The sequence below is a fragment of the Gymnoscopelus braueri genome (assembly GCF_963280865.1).
Source record: "Gymnoscopelus braueri genome assembly, chromosome: 13".
Classification (NCBI taxonomy): Eukaryota; Metazoa; Chordata; class Actinopteri; order Myctophiformes; family Myctophidae; genus Gymnoscopelus; species Gymnoscopelus braueri.
The window spans coordinates 53,781,106-53,802,892 of NC_137615.1; the positions used below are offsets into that span (position 1 = coordinate 53,781,106).

The 21,787-nt window shown below is 43.0% G+C and overlaps 1 protein-coding gene across 3 annotated transcripts in view; it reads left to right on the forward strand.

The window, feature by feature from the left end:
- The window catches only part of carm1 (coactivator-associated arginine methyltransferase 1), a 49,689-nt gene extending 32,809 nt beyond the window's left edge, over positions 1-16,880 (forward strand). For 2 of the 3 annotated variants that reach the window (XM_080447943.1, XM_080447944.1), the window contains exons 15-16: positions 13,191-13,259; positions 13,738-16,880. In XM_080447943.1, the coding sequence (XP_080304069.1) occupies positions 13,191-13,259; positions 13,738-13,868 (200 nt within the window). In that variant the 3' untranslated portion in view covers positions 13,869-16,880. The remainder of the gene's footprint in view (positions 1-13,190; positions 13,260-13,737) is intronic. The other variant, XM_080447945.1, reaches the window with a different exon arrangement.
- Positions 16,881-21,787: the final 4,907 nt, after the last annotated feature.

Below are 21,787 nucleotides of genomic sequence, written 5' to 3' on the forward strand. Positions count from 1 at the left end.
ATGTATTGATTAATTAATGAAAAATAAAAAAAATCTGGCTTTGGTTGGGCTCTGTTATACGTATATATGTTGGAAATAAGCGTGTGAACAGCTAAATCTGCCCCTCCCCCACATATATCCCATACTAAAACTCACCCAAGCTCCCTTTCAGCAAATATATGGACACACAATATTGTACCAAGTACAGTCAATACAGTGTGTGCAACTAACTACTCACTCACCTCTGATGTCATCGCTGTGTAGTCTACATTTACAATCACCTTTTCAAAACGTATAATGGTACATAGAAAATGAAAATCAACTGATATTGTTGGGTGGACATGTATGTGAAGCTGTCACTTATCTGTTGCTCTACCTTTTTAAAGGACCGGCTGCTGAATGCTTATTAATTTACACATGCTGGATGCCATCTATGCACTATAGAAAAGAGGAGATGCATGGCTTGCTAATATCTTTTTGAGTTCCACATGTTCAGGGAGTTCCACTGCTGCTATGTTGACTGTCACCAGTTAATGTTTGTCTTAGAGAAAAATATTTTTGGAGATGTACAAGTTGTGTGTGAGTTGTTCAGGTTAACATTCAAGGCTCAACTTGATTATCCCAGAGAGGAGGGTTATACAATGTACACGAGAGGTCGTGCAATATGTACTTATCAAAGCTGACACCTTTTGTTGAAACACAGGAAGGCGGGTATCAACCAATTTCGTACCCATTAATGCGTTACGTGTTGCAATGCGTCTGTTTTCGCAGAATGTTTGCCCCAGATTAAGAATGCTTGGGTTCATGTGGTTCAAATCACTTTAACCACTTAAACCCTACTTAAACTGACCATTGTCCCCCTGGGGTCTATACTTGGCCCACTACTTTTTCCCCCCTCTACCTCAACTCTCTTTTCCAAAAAGTAGACTATCTACAATGGTTAATAGGTTTAAACGTTGCGGGCATCAATAACTGCTTAGTGCAAGCGCGTGCTGGACCTGTCATCCACATTTGCTATATACATAGCAACATATAAAATGACACCGATGCTTTCCTGGTTTTAAAGGTATAATGACGTATAGGCTTACCCGCTCAACCTTTGAAAAATCTTATATTTTTCACAGCAATCCACCCGGCGATCGCCTCATTACACGTACGGGGGTCTTGGAGAATCGGGGAAAAAAGCGTGCTGTCGGGATAATCCATTCCATAGTTATGGGCAGTTGAATGTGGCTTGTTTTCGCAGAGACATTTTTACTTATAAATCATATAACACTGAACGAAACCAGCTTCATTTTGTTGTGATCACGTGATTTCTGGGTGTACTCTTGGGTGATCCTGGGATCATTCACAGGCTGTGGAAGAGTGCCCTCTATCGTAAAACCACTGAAAACACAAATCTCGTCATTCTCGTGCGGTGTGAGCCATTGCATATTATGACGAGAAATCTCGTCATTGGCAGTCAAAGAGTTAAGAGGGGACGGTCGACTCAATCAATTTGTACTTTTTCCCCCTGTGTCGTATCAAAAAAGGTTAAGTTGTCCCACTATGCTACAGATGCCTGTAGTTCCGACCGTGTGGAAAAAAGTAATCGATGGGTTAAGACAAACTTTTAATCCAGGTTTTTAGCCAGCCTGCCTGTCACTCCATGTTGAATATAGACGTCCGTCACTCGTACATGATCGGGGACGTATATCTACTATTTATTCATCATAGTGAGAGCTACAATAGATGAAAGTTGAGTTTTGTGCTGTCTTGTGCCGCAGCAACATGAAAATATACAGGCCTACATGAGTTTTGAAGCATAATAAATAAATAAGCAAAAGTAACTAGTAACTTAAAGGTTCTATGACATTCATTTTCACTTTTTTTTATTTGTTATGTTTTTATGGGGGTTTTATGACCATTACACCCAAAAAACCTGAACTTTGAACATTCAGTGGATTTTCTGGGGTTTTCTGAATAATTAGGCTGAAAAGTAATCTGAGCTTGGCCCTTGGATAGTGAAGTCACAGGCCATTAATCCCCTCCTCGCCCCTCCCCTATCCTTTCCTGGGGTGGGGGGGTGAGCAGAGGTGATGATTGACAGGCAAAATCCCTCAACAGCGACACCCGCAGTTAAAGATTTATTTTTTCATTGCAGTCGAAAAGGCTTTAGAAATGTGAGAGAAAAACACCTGCAATGGCTCACTAGAGTGGAATTTTCAGTTAAAACTTTGTATACACGTTTGAAGGACCATGACAAAGACTTTTAATGTGTTGTAAAATTGAATGTCATGAAACCTTTAACTAGTCACTTTTATAATGCAGTAACTAGTAAAGTAACTAAGTTACTTTTTGAGAGCAGTAACTAAAACTATTAACTTTTTTTTAAAAGTAACTTGCCCAACGCTGTCTGTAATAAGGCACGAAATCCTTGTTCCTATAGAAAAAATAAAACTGGCACATCCGCTGGACGGCAGGTGCAGGACCAACACAGTAACTTTACAAGAAGCTCCCAGTCAAGGATTTTAAGACCTGTGGTGTTCTCATTGAATAGGTCTGCGGCTGCTCGCTCTACCTTTAGCACTGTGGAGGAGGAGCTTAAGGAGCTGTGGGTGGTAGCGGAGATGTGGGCAGGGCTAGAAGTAATGTGGACGCGGCCCACTAAGCTGATGCTGACCCTACCCTTGTGATCTAGAGATTTGGGAGATGTCAGCATTGGTTGGCAAGGCCACTGCACAGTGTGACACTGTCTATGGCCGTGTCTTCATCATGTTCACCAGTCTTCCTCTCCCAACCGGGGTGTCCAGACTGTTGGCTTCCTCTTCTGGTGTGCTGATTGACATCCATCCATGTTCAGCCTTTGCTTGAGATGTCCAGAGAGCACAACTTCACATCTCTGTGTTTGACATGTGTTGACCAATGAAAATGAGCTGGACCAAACTCTACTGGACACTTTGTTGATGCTGAAAGTCTCTGTCTCCAGTCCCACACACAGTCATGTCCTGCTCGTACTCCACGGAGACGGAAACAAGTTAAATAATGGCCACTATATCTGCAAACCGATATATCGATCTGGCCGGCTCTACTGAGCACAGTGCTGGTAACCAGAGTGTGGAGATCCCCAAGGCCTACTCAGGAACCACCCAGTTACTACCTGTGGCAGTAAGTTGGCGTTTTTCGCTATTTCTGCACTTCTATTAGCCAGTCAACCAGGATGGCTTTCATTCCAGGGGTCAGTCTGGGCTGTATGGACATGTAGTCACGTAGAACAAACTTGTCCTCTCTCCGTTACATATAAGGAGCAGAAACCAGGGGGTTGGGTTTACTACTCTACTCTCTGCATTTGACTGCCTGTGATTAGCATGAGACATGAGCTATTAACGGGTACATATATAAATGTAGTCAAAGTACCCTAACCACGTATTAACAATATTAGTTAGTATTACTATATTAACTAATATTGTTAATACGTGGTTACCCTGTAACAGGCAGGTAAGCTTTTGGTCTCGGTATGGAACATGGCGTTGCTTTCATCCCCCAAGGCACTGATCACTATTACCCAGTGCCAGAAGTCCTAGGTTGCTGCTGATGCCTTCAACATATCACCCTCTTGTTTTCTTCTGCCTCTCAGAAACAATCGGATGCAGTGTTTAGACACCAGCGAGTCAGTTGTGTGTGTCCTCCAGGGTCGTTGTGATGATGGCATGTGAGCGTGGCGAGGCTGCGTTCATGGCTGTGAATCCCACAGCGCAGTGTCCCAACTCCAAGAGAGAGTTTGCTAAATCTACATTTTGGGGGTCAGGAAATGTAATGGTGCCGATTATAAATCAGGATGCTAATTAGCGGCCCTAGCTGAGTGGTTTGTGAGCCCGCCTGGGGTGCCAGAGGCCCTGGTTGTCCCAGGTAAGATGCCAGGCCAGCAATTGTGTCGATGTGTGTCGGTATCAACTCTCTGTCGTTCCCCCTGCCGCAACCCCTTGCAGAAGGCTGTCTCCCCAGCGTGGTGGAGCCCAGCCCGAAGCCCAGCCCCACATTTGGATGTTTGATCACCAGCTTTATCTCAATCGTCCTCTGTGCATCTTGTTCTCTTTCTGGACTGTGCCACTGTGCTGGCCTGGCCCATAGGCCAGCACAGTGGCATGGTATCCATGGTAACTGCTTATTTCCATTGTGGTCTTTATAATGTAAAATAAACCATTCATCTTACCCTTTTAAAGTTTGAGAATGAGTTTAGATCGTTTTGGCCCCAAGACCTCCGCTGTATACTCCGATCCATGAACCCAACAGCCATAGTGGGAGGAGTCGCATGCCATTCCAGACAGACAATTCCAGCAGTGTTTGCATCTTGGGAATGTTGGCAGACACTGTCTGATGGCAGTGTCTTCATCATGTTCACCACAGTCTTCCTCTCATGACATAATGACAATGCTTTGAAAGTTTTCTTGGAGATGTTGTTGGTGTGATTCTGTTTTCTTGGATATGTTGATGGTGTGATTCTGTTGAGTCTTTGTGTGAGCAGAAGGTGACACAACCTGCAGGATAGGCTATGCGAAAGGAATTGGCCTCACTGGTCCAATCCTCACTGGGTGCCATTCCAGACAGATGATTCCATGATAAAGGTCACTGGATCTTGTAGTCTAGTGTTTGCATCTTGGGAATGTTGCCAGCATTGGTTGGCAAGGTCACTGCACAGTTCGACACCGTCTGATGCTAGTGTCTTCATCATGTTCACCACAGTCTTCCTCCCCCAACCGGGGTTCCCAGACTGTGAGGGTAAAACTTCACTTCCTCCTCTTTCGGTGTTCTGATTGACATCCATCCATGTTCACCCCTTTGCTTGGAGATGTCCACATAGCACAATCTGACATCTCTGTTGGTAGCAGTAACAAAGTACCTTGTCCAACGGTGTTGTGAGCTTGTAGATATTTTCAACATATCGCATTGAAACATTTTTGCCTCTTTCATGACAATTTGGCCAATGTTTATTTTTTGTAATAGTATCGTTTGTTGATTACCTTTTACGCAGTACTAGTCTTATTATTTTTCTTCATTTTAAGTAAGTAGTTCGGAGAGGCTTATTGTCGGTATCAGCTGAGACTGCGTCTTATCCCGTGGCAATGCGCTAGACCCCTGAGAGATGGATCGCTGAGGTGGAGCGCAACACCTACCATCAGGTACTTTGATAGGGGACCAGTAGGGACCTACTGGACCATTCAATAGGATGATCGGCTGCCCCGGGAGAGAAACTAGTGAAAATAGCCGATCTACAAGCTCACAACACCCCAAAGTTGTGAACTTGTAGATCTGCCATTTCCACTGACTTTCTGTAGCACATTTTCACCAAGATTTGACCCATTTCTTGCCTATTTGGGTCCTCCGCCGCTGACCCGGCAACGCCGCGTCTGACGTGCTTGCGTCTTGCACTTGCTCCTTCTGCGCGGATCACCAAAGGAATATCGTCTGCCAGACGCTAGCTGGCAATCTCTGTACCACCATGCTGCAGGCTGTAAGGAAAAGTAATCATTCCAGCCCGGTTCCCCCTTTCCCAAAAACAGGCCGGCATTAAAACGACTCTTCCTCTCCCTCTCCATCTTATCCTCCTTCTCCTTCAACGCCTTCTTCCTTCGGTAACTTGCTAGTCTCTGCCGCTGCACAGTGATTTTGATCGCCTTCACCTCCACCGCAGCAGGTACAGTCAGGTTACTTGCAGTAGTGCAGTCTGGGATGGTGTGTGTGTGTCAGCTGGGTCCACGGAAATATCAGGTTTGTTTGGAGTGGAGTTAGCAGCAGCACCAAACACAGGGGTGAGTTGGACTGCTGCCCAAAAAACAAAATCGTTCCAAAAGAGAAGGATGGAGCAGGAGTAGGAGCAGCTCCAAACACGAAGGGCTGGGAGGGGGTGGAGTTCAGGGAGGAGGCTGACGGAGCCGCCAGCGCTGCTGGGTTCTGACTCCTTTGGCCGGTGGACCGTTGTTGGAGGATGAGGCAGCCTGGCCGAAGACAAAAGCGCTGCTGAGGGCCGGGGTGGTGGAGCTGCTGGTGGTGCTGCCAAACAGACTGGGGGCAGGTGTGGTGGTGGTGCTGCCGAACAAACTGGGCGCCGTGGTGGCGGTGCTACCCATGAAGGAGAAAGCTGGCTTTGGAGCCGCAGCAGCATCTTTGTAGCCTGGTTCCAGACCATAGACCCCGCCCACTCTCTGAGTGAGCTCCTCTTGGTCTGGTGTCATAATGTCAGCCTGTGGCTATTCACGATCGAAGAAAAATCTGTCAAATCAGAGTCGTAGGTGGGGGTGGTCTAACGACAAGCCAATCAGCGAATATCTGCTAAAACAAGCTGTGCGATGACGTCAGATGTAGGCGGATCCGTCGATCTCTTGTGATTGGTTTAGTGCAATTTCAATCCCCTCCCCCTGGTAATCGTGGACATTGCAGCCAATTTCAGACTGAAGCTCCACGCAGCTTCAGGCTGATAATCAGGCTAGCATCTTTGGGCTCCACTGTGGCGACTGGTTTGGGCGACTGGCAGGCGACGCACACGCACAGTGTGTCTGCCTTGTTCTGCACAGCAGACGTCACAATCACAGCATCCCTCTGGCTTCTTAAACTTGTCCCCAAAGCCCAGCAGAGGAGCGTTGCCGCCGTTGCAGTGGATGCTCCGAGCAGTGAAGACGGTGAGGCTCTGGTAGGCGGTGTGTGTGTGTGTGTGTGTGTGTGTGTGTGTAAGGCGGAGGTCGTGGTAGGGTTGGATAACGGGCGGGGAGGGGGTCTTGGGGACACAGCTGCAGCTCTCGCCAGTTGACCCATTGTTCTCTCCCACATCAGATGTCCCGGTGTACCCATCTTGCATCCCTTGCAGGATCTCTATTCGCAGAGTCCCCATACTGTTGGCATCAATGGTAAACTGTTGTTTGAGCTGCAGTAGTCTTTGGACCTTTGTGGTTGCATCCTGCAAGGCCTGAATCAGAGAGTTGTCAACTTTCTGCACTGACTGCCACAGATGATCATCCTCAAGAGACACCATCAAAAGCTGGTCCACTTTGGAATGGTCCTCCGTTATTGTTGCTTTTCTCCTTTTTCCACTTTGTACCATCAGGTACTTGACGCACGACTTGCCGCACCCAAGCCGTGTTACTCATATGCTGAGTTACTGCTTCCCGGGATTGAACAATTACCTTCTGGTCTAAAGGTGAAAGCTCTACCGAATGAGCTATCCGGACACAAATGATATAAAAATGTAATCAGACCCACAGTTTGAGAACCACTGGTCTATTGGCCCTTGTAGGCACTTAACTCTTTCACTGCCAGAGTATATACATTAATAAACTCACCCACTGCCAGTGTTTTTAACCTTTTCAACTGGTCACAGAAAATTTAGATCCAGTATGATCCATGGTCGGACCGTGTGTGTGGACAAACGGGGTCTGTGGCCGATCCCCAGAGGAAAACCTTTTCACCCGCGCGGTAACTTTCCATGTCGCAGTCACGCTGAAAACAGCATCATATACCGTCAAAAATGCACGTCTTTCCCACCTCCCCAACTGGCCACAGAACATTTATATACATTATGATCGCTTGTCAGACCGTTGGCAAACACAGGGATCACTGTTCGTTGTCTAGAGGAATAAATGTATAACCGGTAGGGATAAGCGATATATTGGCCAACCGATATATATCGGCCGATATAGTCGTTTTTTAATTAATCGGTATCGGTCCGATATCAAAATTGAGCCGATGTGAACAGCCGATGATTGCCTCTGTGTCTCGCTGCTGCAGCTGCAGGACTCAAGAGTAGTGTCTGTGTGCGTGTGTGTGTGTGTGTGTGTGTGTGTTTGTGTGTGGGCGGGGGATAGGTGTCGGGTTTCACATGGTGTACCAATGCGCGCGCTGCCTCTCATTCACTCAGACAGAGAGACGGTGTGTGTCTCGTTGCTCCACTCGTTAATTCATTTGCATCAGGTGTGTAAGCCCAGCGAAGCTTATTAAAGTGGTCATTGGGCTAAAGCAGAGCCTCCGCGACCGTGTTGGTGGACAAATATAGCAGTAGTTGGGCGCTGTTTGGCAATACTTGTTGCTATAGAGCATGCTAATGAGTGCTAAGTGCTAACAAGTAACAACAAACAAATGTATGCTATTAAGCGTACACACACACACACACACACACACACACACACACACAGACAGTGTAGGACAGTGGTTCTAAAAGTGGTGGGTGATGGGTAGTTAGGAACCAAATGGACCCTTATGGGTCTGTAACTCAGACTGTACAAATCGAACCAAATGGACCCTTATGGGTCTGTAACTCGGAGTGTACAAACCAAATGGACCCTTATGGGTCTGTAACTCGGGAGTGTACAAACCAAATGGACCCTTATGGGTCTGTAATTCAGTGTTGGTCACAATTGGTCACAATTTTCAAAGATGGGCCTAATGGAGAAACTTTTCAATAGCAGACTCTTTTTTGGATAGATTTAAGGTAGCCTACTCTCAGTGAGTCAATATGGTTTTAGAACTAACAGATCAACATCAGGCATTGAAAGAATCACAGATACAATTGGAATATTAATTTACCTCAAAAAAGCTTTTGAGTTTTGACACTATCACAACATATTAATAAACAAACTGGAGAAAATTAGTATTAGAGGCATTGCAGTAGACTGGATTACAATTAAAACTTATTAAAAGTTAAAGTTATTTGGACAGACGTCAACAGTTTGTGAAGCTGGGCAAATACAGCTCAAATCATTTGGACATTGCTTGTGGCGTCTCCCAGGGGTCAGTATTGGGGGCCAAACTTTTTATTCTTTACATCAATGATATGATTATATAAGTTTCTAAGCTGCTGTCACTGGTACTTTTTGTAGTTGACACATGTTTTTTTGCTCTGGGGATTATCCAGATGATAATATAAAATTATTTGGAATAAACAGGGATTGCTTTTTCAAATTCAGTGTTTACACATGTTTTTTCAGACTGGATAAAACAGTTTTTTTTTATCGATCATATCAACATCGGTTATATCGGCCATAACAGCGATATATCATATCGGATATCGATATCGGCCAAAATGTCACATCGGTGCATCCCTAATAACCGGAGCCATGTTGAAAATAGGATGTCAAGCGAAATACAGTGGAAAAAAAGTCAACCCAACATATAAGCATTTACAGGAAACCATTAAACAGGAAGTGGACGGAGGCGGAAATCTTCGGATGACGTTATTTCCGGATCCGGGTGAGTGGAAAGTGAACCTGATCAGTCGGGTGACAGAACAGCGCGATCTTTTATAAGACAATTAAAGAATGAAAACTCGTCGACGGCAGCCTACGCCATTGCAGAATTTGACGAGTTAACGGCTCTTTAACTCTTTGGCAGGCAAAGAGTTAAAGAATGAACAAAGACCTCCTGAACACACCGTCTTGTTTGTGAATGAAGACTTTGTCCCGACACTGAGTGTACAGAGCAGGTTGTGATGGGGCCTAGAGTAGCTTGTCTAGCGTCTTATCATGTATTTTATAAACCTTTTGTTTTGAAAGGTGTTGTTTGATCCAAGTGTCTTTAATGGCTGCTGTAATCTTTGTGCCTTTGGGAATTTGATGGATATCGCGATGCATAGCTCTTATTGTATTTATACACACTTAATATACATACAATATATATTGCATGTATAAACTTACAAACAGTGTCTTCGGAACATAACAGCTATTTGTTTGTACTCTGCGAAAGAGTTACACTAGTGTTGTAAACTTCAGCATGCAACAATGTCACGCAGATGTGCAAACTCACGTGTCACAATGCTATATTTGATTAAAATGTATTATTTCCTATAATTGTTGCACCCTTAATCAGTTAAAACAAGTCACTAATAAGGCCTTATGTCCTGATGTCACAATACTGTTTTTGCATCTCAACCATCCGTATTGACGTTTTTATATTGCAACGTTTTGTGGCCCAGTATTCTGTCACAGCTCTAGAGCACTACAAAAACAAAGGCAAGTTAACCACTAGTTGCCGAGTTGCTTTGGTAACAAAAAAACATGAGATGCATGCATGGTAGTTATGTCTTGGTCAATTGCTAGCATCAAATACATTCCAGAGTGTCGTCCAATAGAATGTGAAATAAAAAAGAAATGGTTCAAGTGCACAATATTATAATGTATAGTTAACATTGACCGACAACGCTAACCTGTAGTTCCACTATTACCGGGGGATCTCTGTTAACATAATGTGGATCATAGTAATAGTCATTACTATTACTTACGGCTATTTTGCCATTAAATGTAATAACCGACTCTGATTGGCTCTGATCGCTGGATATGTGCATACAAGGAAGCCCAGTCTGTATGTATTTGTTCTTCTCTTGCGAGAAACGTTTGCTTCCAGTCATATGTGATGTTAAAAGGAAAGTTTCAGTAAGGCTGGTCCCTGGACTTGGCCTCTTGGAAACATTTTCAGAACACTAGCATCCCAATTCAGGGGGGCGAACATTCGGCAAAAATAGTAGATGTACACGCTCACAGCGCTTTACACTGTGACATCTCGTCTACTAGATCTGTGTTTTGCAAGGTTGAGAACCTTGTCTAAGGTCCATGTGCTTTCTCTTACACGGGCCTAAAGACTGGAATGAGGTGCCTCTACTAGTCAAGAGTGCTGCACACTTGGGGTCATGAAATGGCTCCAGGAAAGGCAACCAAGAGTAGGCAAAATATTGTTTATGTAATTTTGTTTAGAATTAGGTTTGCTTGAACTTTTGTCAATGCATGGATTGATATTGTTGTAATGTTTTATTTTCTGATACAGTGGAAACTATGTACAACTAATAATTCTGTTACTGTCGTGTGGAAATGTTGTATGTCCAAAATCATTAAAAAAACATTTTAAAATAGTGAAGATGGTTGATCTACAAGCTAACGACGTGTCGCATTGCGATGCGTCGTGAGCTCGGCTATTTTTACTACTTTGGAGCGACACTCTTGTATGATGAAGTAGGGCCTTAATTTACAACCAAAAAAAAACATAAAAAGTTGAAATATGGAGATACAGGGCTTCTACCCTGACAGCGACAATTTGCAATATGTAAATATTTCAGCTGTAGTCTTACCTTTTAGATCAAGGACCACAGTGGAAAAACAGACTTAATGTTATCGTGTGTGTATGTATGTATGTATGTATATGTGTGTGTGTATATATATATATATATATATATATATATATATATATATATATATATATATATATATATATATATATATATATATATATATACACACACACATTTTTAGCAATGCATGTTTGTCTTTTTTGATAATTGTCAAATAAAACTAATGTAAACACAATCAAGTGTTTCTCATTTTATTTTACATTTGACTTGCTCGTCGTCCTCTAGAGTTGTCCAGCCATGTCACTTGCAATATAAGCCACAATGGTTCAGAATATTCCCAAATACCAATCAAAATTATTCAGACCCCACAGCAAATTAGGTTTATTGGGACAATGAGCTGCCTGCAATAAACAAATAAAACAACAATTTAAATAGCTCAACAAAACTCATAAGTGGTCTCTACACATTCAACACACTTTTAATGATAATGCTACAGTCTCAAAATTACACAATTACAATGACACTTCATGACAAACCGATCAACCACAAACTTGCCGTGTGCATCGCAGAGGGAGTGATTTGCAGAGTGTGAACTCGTCGGATTGGGAGTTGAATGTGGGAATCAATCCCCATATATAATCCCTGACAAATGCACAAACTGTCCGATCGAAGTCAGTTCTATGATGTCATATTGATGACATCAGGGATCTCCAAAAATGTGCATAAAACAGATGCAGGGATCCCCATAGTATGGGCATAAAAGATGGAGACACAGACAGATGGGTGTCATGTAAAATTTACATTTCATTTTGTGCACGCGCATATGAACCCATAAGCCGAAGCAATGTGGTTAAATACTATGTGCTATTATTTGTACTAATATTTAATACAAAGTCACTGAACACAGATAAGAGACGCACTGCCCACCTTGGCTAACAAACAACACAGACCGTTCTATTACGTTGATGTACATCTCTCTCTAGTCTGTCATTTCTGACATCCAACTTGGAGAGGAGAGAACACAACTTTACCTGAAAGATTGTTACACTTAATCCTCTGAATATTGACAACTACTTTGACACAAGGGGGAGGTGGGGACTTATGTACTTTGCGGAGCCCTCCGAAACTAGTGTAGTGAGCGAAGGACCTTCCGGCTCACAGATAAAACCTTGTTTTAATTTTACAAGTGGCACAGCAAAATATTATTGTCATCCATGGTCCTTATTTTCCCATTATGGGAAGGGACATTGAGGGGAAAACGTTAAAGTGTAATTAATACATTTTTACTATGCACGTACACTAAGTACGCAATTGAGCACCGTCTAGAGGTAATGGAATGCAGAAGGCAGGTCCCGGAGCCATCTCCGCCATTAAAGGACCACTTCACCCATTTCCAACCAAACTTTTGTTCCATCTAATGCTCCTAATGGTTCTAATTGTCCTAATTGTTCCTCACTAATATTATATTGTACTTTTATATACTTTTTTGTATCTCAGAGGAGGGCTGTGGACAGTTCAGAAACCCGCCTACCAGTGGCATCATCAATGGGCAATCCAAGATGATAGAAACTGCAGGCTGCATGATATTACAGAAGCCATCGTTCTCGCATTAATAAAATAAAACCTGTTTGAAATAACCAAACCTGCCTACCGATGTCACTGGTAGGCGGGTTTCTGAACTGTCCACAACCCTCCTCTGAGACACAGTAAGTAGACAAAATGGTAGCATATTATAATGAGCATTAGTGAAGACCATTTATAGGAAGATAGGTTGAGAATAGGTGAAGTGGTCCATTAATTAATCAGTGCTCTCTCGGTTGGGTAGAGGGAGACATTATGACATAAAACCTACAGATTGTAGCTTGCTTGTCTTTTTACGTTCTACTAGCTTAACTATATTTGTCATTCAAATTTGACATTTACAAATCCTGACTCCTTATGTCAATGTTTTCGCAGAAGCAGTTTGGTGGCTGTGCATAATGTTATTACCAAAATGATATTGGCATGGTTGGAATCTCCTCTTTCTCACAGTGTTGCCATATAAAACGATTCTTGGCAATGGCATATTTGATGCGTTTGTTTGCATGCGCGTGTACAAATAGTTGATTGTCCTTCTCTTTTGTCTCAGTTAACTCTGGAATTGTGAACCACACCCACTCCAGGATGGGGTCCATCATGAGCACAGGCATTGTCCAGGGTACGTCCACCAGGGGATGATATTTAGCACAACGCCTACATGTAGCATTTATATTAAGTGTAAACGGTGAGTTTTGAAATAAACTCACCGTTTACACTTGGTGGAGTTTTTTTTCCCCCCAGCAATTTGTGTGATACCATTGTACAATGACAAACGGAATAGGCTTTAACCCACTTAAACCCCAGCATCCGTATTCTGGGGAAGACTTTCCCAGACGTTGGTGACGGGGTAGTTTCCCAGACGTAGACCAGGGCTATACTTGGTATAGCCCAGAGGGACTCAATCAAGTATAGAAGTATAGCGTTTAAGTAGTTACGTGTTTTTATCAGACTACTCAATTTAGTCAATCATTTTTTTTAAATATATTAAAATAAATAAAGGCAACCGTGCCCTAAGTCTGAAGTACAACAGACAAAACTCCCTAACTAATCCTGTAACTTGATTGTAATATCGTGTTTCTCTCCCTCCCACCTCCCAGGAGCCTCGACAGGCCAGACGGCTAGCGGCAACACCCACTACCCTGTCACCAACCAGTTCACCATGGGGGGTCCCGCCATCTCCATGGCCTCGCCCATGGCCATCCCCAACACCGTGCATTATGGGAGTTAAAAAGACGCCAAGAGCTTCGCCCAAGAAGATCTCGCCCACTCAAGAAGCCCCCTCCCTCCTGGCATGACAAGACGACCTCCCTTACCCCCCCCCCTCCACTCACACACACACAGACACACACACACACACACACACACACACACACACACACACACACACACACACGATCCCCTCTTCTTCGACCCATGGCGCTGCCCCCCCCGCCAGCCAGCCAGCCAGCCAATCATCTAACTGCAGCTAAAAACCAGTAAACCAAAAGCAGTGCTGATAAGGCACTCTGTGTTGTGACTGGTCTTTAAAAACAATCTTGTGGTTTATCCGTCCTCCCTGCCAGCAAAGGCTGCTCCCATTAGTCGCTACGAGAGTTGTTCACTTCCTCTTTGCACCTCCCCCAGCATTCATTGGGACTTAGCCCCCCACCCCCCCTTGAACTTGATTTATACTTTGTCATGCAAAAAATAGGCAACCTACAATATATAGTAAAAAAAATACAGTATATAGTACAACAATACAATATATAGTACAAAAACTGCCGCCCTACAAGCTCACAATGCGTCGCGGACGCAACACATTGTGAGCTTGCAGGTCGGCTATTTTGACACGTGACGCCTTTTGTACGACGGAGCATAAATTAAGGATTACCACACGTGTGCAAAACGGGACAATGAGCACAAGGAACTCAACCCCCTTTACAAATGCAGTTTGTTGGACTGGACTTTCGCCATGGCGCGCACGTGCACACGCACGGACACAATGTGGACTAGTGAAAGTCAAAATTGCAGGACTGTACCACAGACGTCATCTCTCGCTCCCCCCGTTTACGGGGGCCTCCCTCTTTATGATCCGTCCTTCCTTTCTTCCTTATTGGCTCCTGTCCTTCTACCTTACCTTTAAAACATGTTTCTAGAAACATCACCTTCATCTCCTGGGAATGTTCTTTGCTAGCAGCACTGTGTTCGTCCACCGTCCTCTCGTCCAGTGGATGTCCCAAACGCTTTTCACACGGCAACGCTGGTTTCTGCTCTTGTGCGTCACGTCAGATCCACAAACATTGAGAAGAACACGATATTTCCAAGGGAAACTTTAGTGTTTTCTTTTTTAAAACCTGGGCCCTGTTTTTGATCGTTTAGAATACAAATGAGGGGTGGGTAAAACAATTATTGGAATTGGTTCCCTCCAGAAGTTCTGTATCCGGAAGAGCAAGCTGGTAATTCAAACGTATGCAAGTTTTGTTTTTTTCTTTTCCCCCCGGAAACTGCTGGAGATTTGTTTTCAGACAAATATAGACAGTTTGCCCAAACAAAGGGGGGCACATAAAAAATCCAACAAATGCAAAGTTTCCGGCGGTAACTAAATGGACCAATTCCAATAATTATTTCACCCACCCTTTGTTTGTGGGCCAATTGCTCTAAACATGGAGCCCAGATTTAAAGAAAACAAAGTTCCCCTTTAAAGTTATTTATGTCAGAGCATCACTGCCCTACACCATGAAATTTAGAGGTAGACCTGAAAAGATGGACAGTAGAACACTAGACGTTATCATGTGTTTAACCATGGTAACCGCATCCTTCTCAGCTACTGTTATGGACTGCCATGTTAGTTTGAGCTTATTGTACCCACCCACACAAACTGATGTCTTTGGACAAACGGACCGGTCCCTTTTTAATTTCCCTGAGGTGTGGATGTTTTGTTGGGTTATTGTCGGAGTGGAGCTAGTTGGTTGACCTGTAGGAATAACTCCTAGAAGGAAACCCCACCGAAGATGGAAAGCTGAGGTTGTGGTCCAGTGGTTATAGCATTATTCAATTTCAAGGACCCCCATATCTCTGAGAGTGTCACAAATAGAATCAAATGGACGCGACACTCTGAGTTAAAGACCTGTAAGGGTCCATTTGGTTCCATGTGTAACACTCTCAGAGTTAGTCAGACCAGGAACCCTGAGGTACCCTGGACCACACTTTGAGAACCACTGGTCTAGTCCACATTTTCTCAACATCTGTTCCGGGGACCACTAGGGGTCCGGTTGGACCGTTTTGGGCCTGTACAAAAGGAACCATATGGACCCTTAGGTCCCATTTGGTTCACTCTCAGTTAAATTAACACTGAGGATTTTACAGTGTAGAATTGGGGTCCCAGATCAAATCGGGGTCGGTGGTCTAATGCAGGGGTTCTCAAAGTGGGGTCCAGGAACTCTCAGGGTTCATTGAGGGGGTACTAAAATTAATCCTTACAAGTCTGTAACTCTGACAGTATGCAAATGGCACCAAATGGACCCTTGCAAGTCTGTAACTCACAGTATGCAAATTTGCATACTGAGAGTTAAGGGGGCCACTTGAAATGTTAAAGTTTGAGAACCACTGGTCTAATGCATATCAAACCAGGCGTCCTTGAAATGAAGAAGTTGAGAATCAATGGCCCGGTCAGCAGCCATTCAAGCTCCCAAACCCAGGACGGCGTTAAGCCCGACGCAGGTTGGCAACCGTCACAAGCGGACACAGAGGATTATCCCCCCTCCTTGGCAGATGGACATCCGTTAAGGACCAATAACCCCGCTTGTTCAGTCACAGTGGCGTTGGGATAGCAAGCTGTATCCTAAGTTTACATCCTGCTCCAACTTCCCCTCCATCCTTTCTGAGACTGACTCAAAGCAGAGAGGAACCAAACCCCCAGACCCACCCCCCCACACACACACACACACACATATCGCAATCCCAACACCGCCCTCAAGTCGAGGAGAGAAAACGGACTTGAACGGACATGTAAAAGCATCGCTTCCATTCTCACAAAAAGAAGAAAAAAAACGTCAGACTGAGTTGCGTAGTTCTGGATTTAGATTTTTTTGAAAGGTCTAAGAGAGCTGGGGGGGGAAAAAGAAGAAAAGAAAAAAAAACTTTGTAGGGCTAACCTTTTGTCTTTATTGTTTTTGTTTTTTGTTTTTCTTTAACAAAAGACAAATGATTAAAAAGGAAAGAATTGAGGAAATTAAATGTGGTGGAGATGTACCAAAACTCATCCAGATTCACTTGTAGTACCTTAATTTGTTGGGTCAGATTGTTAAAATAGACTTGTCAACACCGCTGATGTTAAGTCATGTGGTGACTGTAGCTATCATCATGTCCTTTTTTGCCATCATGCTATGTGTTGTCAATTATTTTTTATTATGGAAAGTGTGCGAGGAAGACCATATGTCCTGTGTTGGTTGTTTTTCGATACTAGATGACACCTTTCTCACTGAAGACCTTGTCTGTGCTGGGGGAATAATGCAACCTAGGTACTAACGTGCTCTTAGAATGGATTTGTCGGTGGAGATATTATGTTTTGGTTCAAAACAATTTGTTGTCGGGTGGAAACCTTGTAATGTCCAAGACCTTTTCAGGAAATGGAAGAAAATTACCTGTGTTCCAATGTAGCTATTATTTAGTCACAAGCTCTTGTTAATACTTTTCATTGGTTCAATATTTATAAAACCCACAGACACAATCACTTTGACTTAATAATTTAAATGATTTTTTTTTTCGTGCAGCACTCTTATACGATGAAGGGCATTCATTTACAAAAAAAGCTGAAATCTGGAGATGCAAGGTTTCTGTCCGCAGCAAATGGGCTATATTCATGGCAGCAATATTGGAAAGACACTGGGCCTCTTCCTTCCTTCCTTCACAGGTGTTAAGAAAGAAGTGCTTTCTCTCATTGACTGGAGGCTAACTTCAGCGTTTTAATCCAATGGTTCTAAAAGTGAACCATTGGGGGTTCTTGAGGGGGTTCCAATTGTTCCCCAGCTTAATTTATATATCATCAAAACCACTTTAACACACACCAGCAATTAAAGAAATAGCCGATCTACAAGCCAACAACGTGTTGTGAGGTTGTAGGAGGTTGTAGATTGGCCATTTCCCTCAAATCTTAAAGACTTGAATTTGTTTTAATATTTTTAAAACGTTTTAACCCATCTTGTATGGGGGTCCCTAGCACAAAAGTTAGGATGGGGGTCCTAAAATGTTTTATTCATTTGAGGGTCCTTGACATGAAAACTTTTAAGAACCAGAGTTTTGATCCACGCGTTAGTGGGGGGTCTGGCAAAAGTGTTCCTAAGGCAGGGGTCTTCAGGGGGTCCAGGACCCCTAGGGGCACCTCAGTGATACTGCAGGGGGCCTGCCAAATCTTTGTGTGATATGGACTTTATTAATATTTTTATATTAACCACTTGAACCCTGCCATCCCTATTCTATGTGGAACATTGGCAGAAAATAGCCATTCTACATGCTCACAACGCGTTGTAGATTGGCCATTTGTACAGGGGCAAAAAAGCAGATCAAGTACAAATATAACAGGATATGTTGATACAACTAGATTCTGACAAGTCCCGGTTGGCCACTAGTCAGGAAGCTGGCCTTCTCCAAAATGGCAACCGTGATACAGGGCGCTCCAATGAACTGCAGAGGCCAATGAGGTATCTAGGTTTCTATATCTATGGAATAGACCTCCATGTGAAGGAGAGGTCTTAATCAGGAGCTTATGCTCTATAATGAGCTGCTCCCTGTTTATTATCCCGGTTATTACTAATATAAAAGGATTTAATTGACTACAGTAAATAAAGTAGTCTGTTGGTTTAATATATTGTGTGTACACACACACACACACACACACACACACACACACACACACACACACACACACACTGTGTGTGTGTATACAGACATGCAAAAGTGTCACTTTTCAGCTACAGTCACCTTTTTGAAACCAAATAGGGCAATTGTGTGACACCTGACCCGAAAGAAAACAACATGTCACCTTTTTCACCTCGGGGCTGTTTGCATGCCAGTATATATATATATATATATATATATATATGCACACATACACACACACACACACACACACACACACTGTGTGTGTGTGTATTAGGCCTGTCCCCGACTAAGGATTTGTTTAGTCGACTCTAATTGGCGACTAATTGCCAATAGTCGACTGGCAGTCGACTAATTAAAAAAAAAAGAAAAAAAACTTTCTTTTTTTTTATTAAATTTTTTTGGGGACCAAAATACATTTTATTTCAAAGGGCCAAGTCTACACAGTTTGTTTTGTCTCCAGCAGAGTTTCTAGTGTCTATCTCTCTCTGGAAGAGGTTGCACATTAACTCTGCAGCCGCACTGAGGCGCTCCAACACAAACAATACCAATACAAAGACGAGGAATAAGAAGAATAAAGTGGAAGTTACGTGTGGTTGCAGGCGTAGACTTGGCCAAAAAACAATTTAAAACATTTTTGGCCCTTTTTTTTGACTAGAGTCGACTAAGAGACACTTAGTCGACTCGGACCCCCCGCGACTAACCAGTCGACTAGTCGACTTAGTCGAGGTCAGGCCTAGTGTGTATGTATATACAGTATGTGTAATCGAGAAAAAATATATATGAACAGTAAACATCATATAAACGGGTAGAAATTGAAAATACAAATATGTACAGTAAACATAAACGGGTAGAAATCGAAAAAGAAAAAATTGGGCTTTGACTTTTTACCAGGGCCAGTTCCGAATTGCAGCAACCTGTAAGTGCTCTTTGAGCGGGTTTGAAGCACCGTTGTGCGATAGAGAATAAATTTGGCTTTACTGGTTAAAACACTTTCAACCACATTGACACATTGTCCTTCCTATTCCTATTTTTTTTTTCTTTGTCTATTCAAATATAGCAGATCTACAAGCTTTGTAAAAAGTCTCCAGACCATGAATGCTATTGTTTTTAAATTGTGAAAATTGGTGCAAATCTTTGAATATATATATATATATTTTTTAAGCACATTTTTTAAACTCAAATCTTTGCTTCTGGGGGTCCCTGCCCCTAGAACTAAATATTTCTAGGTGGGAGGGGGGGTCCATGGACAAATGCATATAATTTTGGGGGTCCTTCACATGGACAATGTTTAAGAACCACTGATATATAGCGACATAAAAAAACTGTTAGGATTTAGAAGACATTTGTAGAAGCAAAGATTTTAGTTACAAATGTTCGCTTAAAAAAAAATATATAGATGCGTTCCCGGTCTTAAAGGGTGCTAAATGCCAGTACAACCTCGTGCACATAATGGTTTTTACAGCTCACTGGAAGATATCCAGGTGGGACTAACAGACTTACCTGTGATACTCTTCCCAAATAGGGATTCTAACCCATTAAGATCTGATGCCGATTCTACAAAAGCCTTAAAATCAGTTCTCACGCTTTCAAGATTTTTCAAAAATAGCAGATGTACAAGCTCGTACAATTAAGTGTGTGTGTGTGTGTGTTTGTGTGTAATCAACATCAGATATTGTTTAAATGTATCTGTCTGTATGTACACAATTTGCTGTGTAAAACAACCGTCATCTTTCTAAATAGGAGACTAGACACAAAGAACAAGGGAGTTCCTGTCATAGTCTATTGCATGGGTCTTCAACAGGGGGTCTGGGACTCCTTAGAGGGTCTTTACAGTTATTACAGGGCCCGCCTACCAGGAACATTTTTTCTTTACCCCAACATCCCTATTCTGGGGGGAATAGTTGGTGAAAATAGCAGATCTACAAGCTCACAACACGTGAGCTTGTAGATCGGCTATTCTCGGTGAAGAGCAGACAGCCAATGGTCAAGTGCAAACAAAAAACATGAATTTACGCAACACAATACAATCTGTAGTGGGGGTCCCTGCTTCATCTCTCTCCCAGCTAAGGGGTCCTTGGCCTGAAAAAACTTTGAAGACCCCTGTGGTACAGCACTGTCTCAACGTCTGGCCCGTGGACAACCAGGGAAAATGCAACCACCCTTATGGGACTGTAAATCTGAGTGTACAAATTGAATGAAATTGTTTCCATTTATTTTTGTATTGATTGATTAATTGATTTACCTTTATTTATACAGGTGAACACGCACGTGCACACATAGCCATCAAAGGGGGCTTGAGCCCCTGCCCTTCTACCCGTCTGTAAAAGTTCCCTCTCCAGACCATGAATGCAGCATTTACTGTAGTGAAACGCAAATGCCCCCTTTCCCTGCAGTATACCGAAAGCAGCAATCCAAGACAATTCCCCTTACTCACGTGACGTAATTCTCTTCCGGGTTCAGTGCTAGTGGTGATACATTGGATTTTCCCTCGTAGTTTAAACAAGCCGTCTCCAGACAAAAGCCAGCAACTATTTGTTTCGAAAGATAAAGTTAATTCTACCACTGTTCGCTGTTTTGCCATCTTGTTTTCTTGGTAATATTATCGTTTTTTTTACATTTTAACATTCATAAATTGCCTTAGACTGGCTTGATAATGTATGTAGCAATGCTAATAATACCCCTGCTGCCTGCCATGTGTGTGTAACACGTTTAGGCTTCTTGTTCTGGTTTTCTTTTTATAAACGATAGGGAGTCGGTTTTGTTTTAAAACTAGAATGTATTTGTAATTAGACTTGTAATCAGACATGACAGAAGAAAGTCATTTAACATCCCTGTGGGGGGGGGGGGGGGGAGGGAGGGAGGGAGAGAGAGAGGGAGAGAGAGGGAGAGAGAGGGAGAGAGAGGGAGAGAGAGGGAGAGAGAGAGAGAGAGAGAGAGAGAGAGAGAGAGAGAGAGAGAGAGAGAGAGAGAGAGAGAGAGAGAGAGAGAGAGAGAGAGAGAGAGAGAGAGAGAGAGAGAGAGAGAGAGAGAGAGAGAGAGAGAGAGAGAGAGAGAGAGAGAGAGAACAAAATATTTACCAATAACGTTTTTTTTTGTCTTCTCGGAATGGAAACTAGTGCAAATAGTCGATCTACAAGCTCACAACGCGTTGCTATCTGAAAAGTTGTGAGATTGTACATTTTTAAAAATTACATACATTGAAAATAACTGCTCTCAAATAAGCGTTTCATTTAACAATTGCACGTTTATTCATTGATACAGTCATGTTATGTGCAATGCAATTATAAT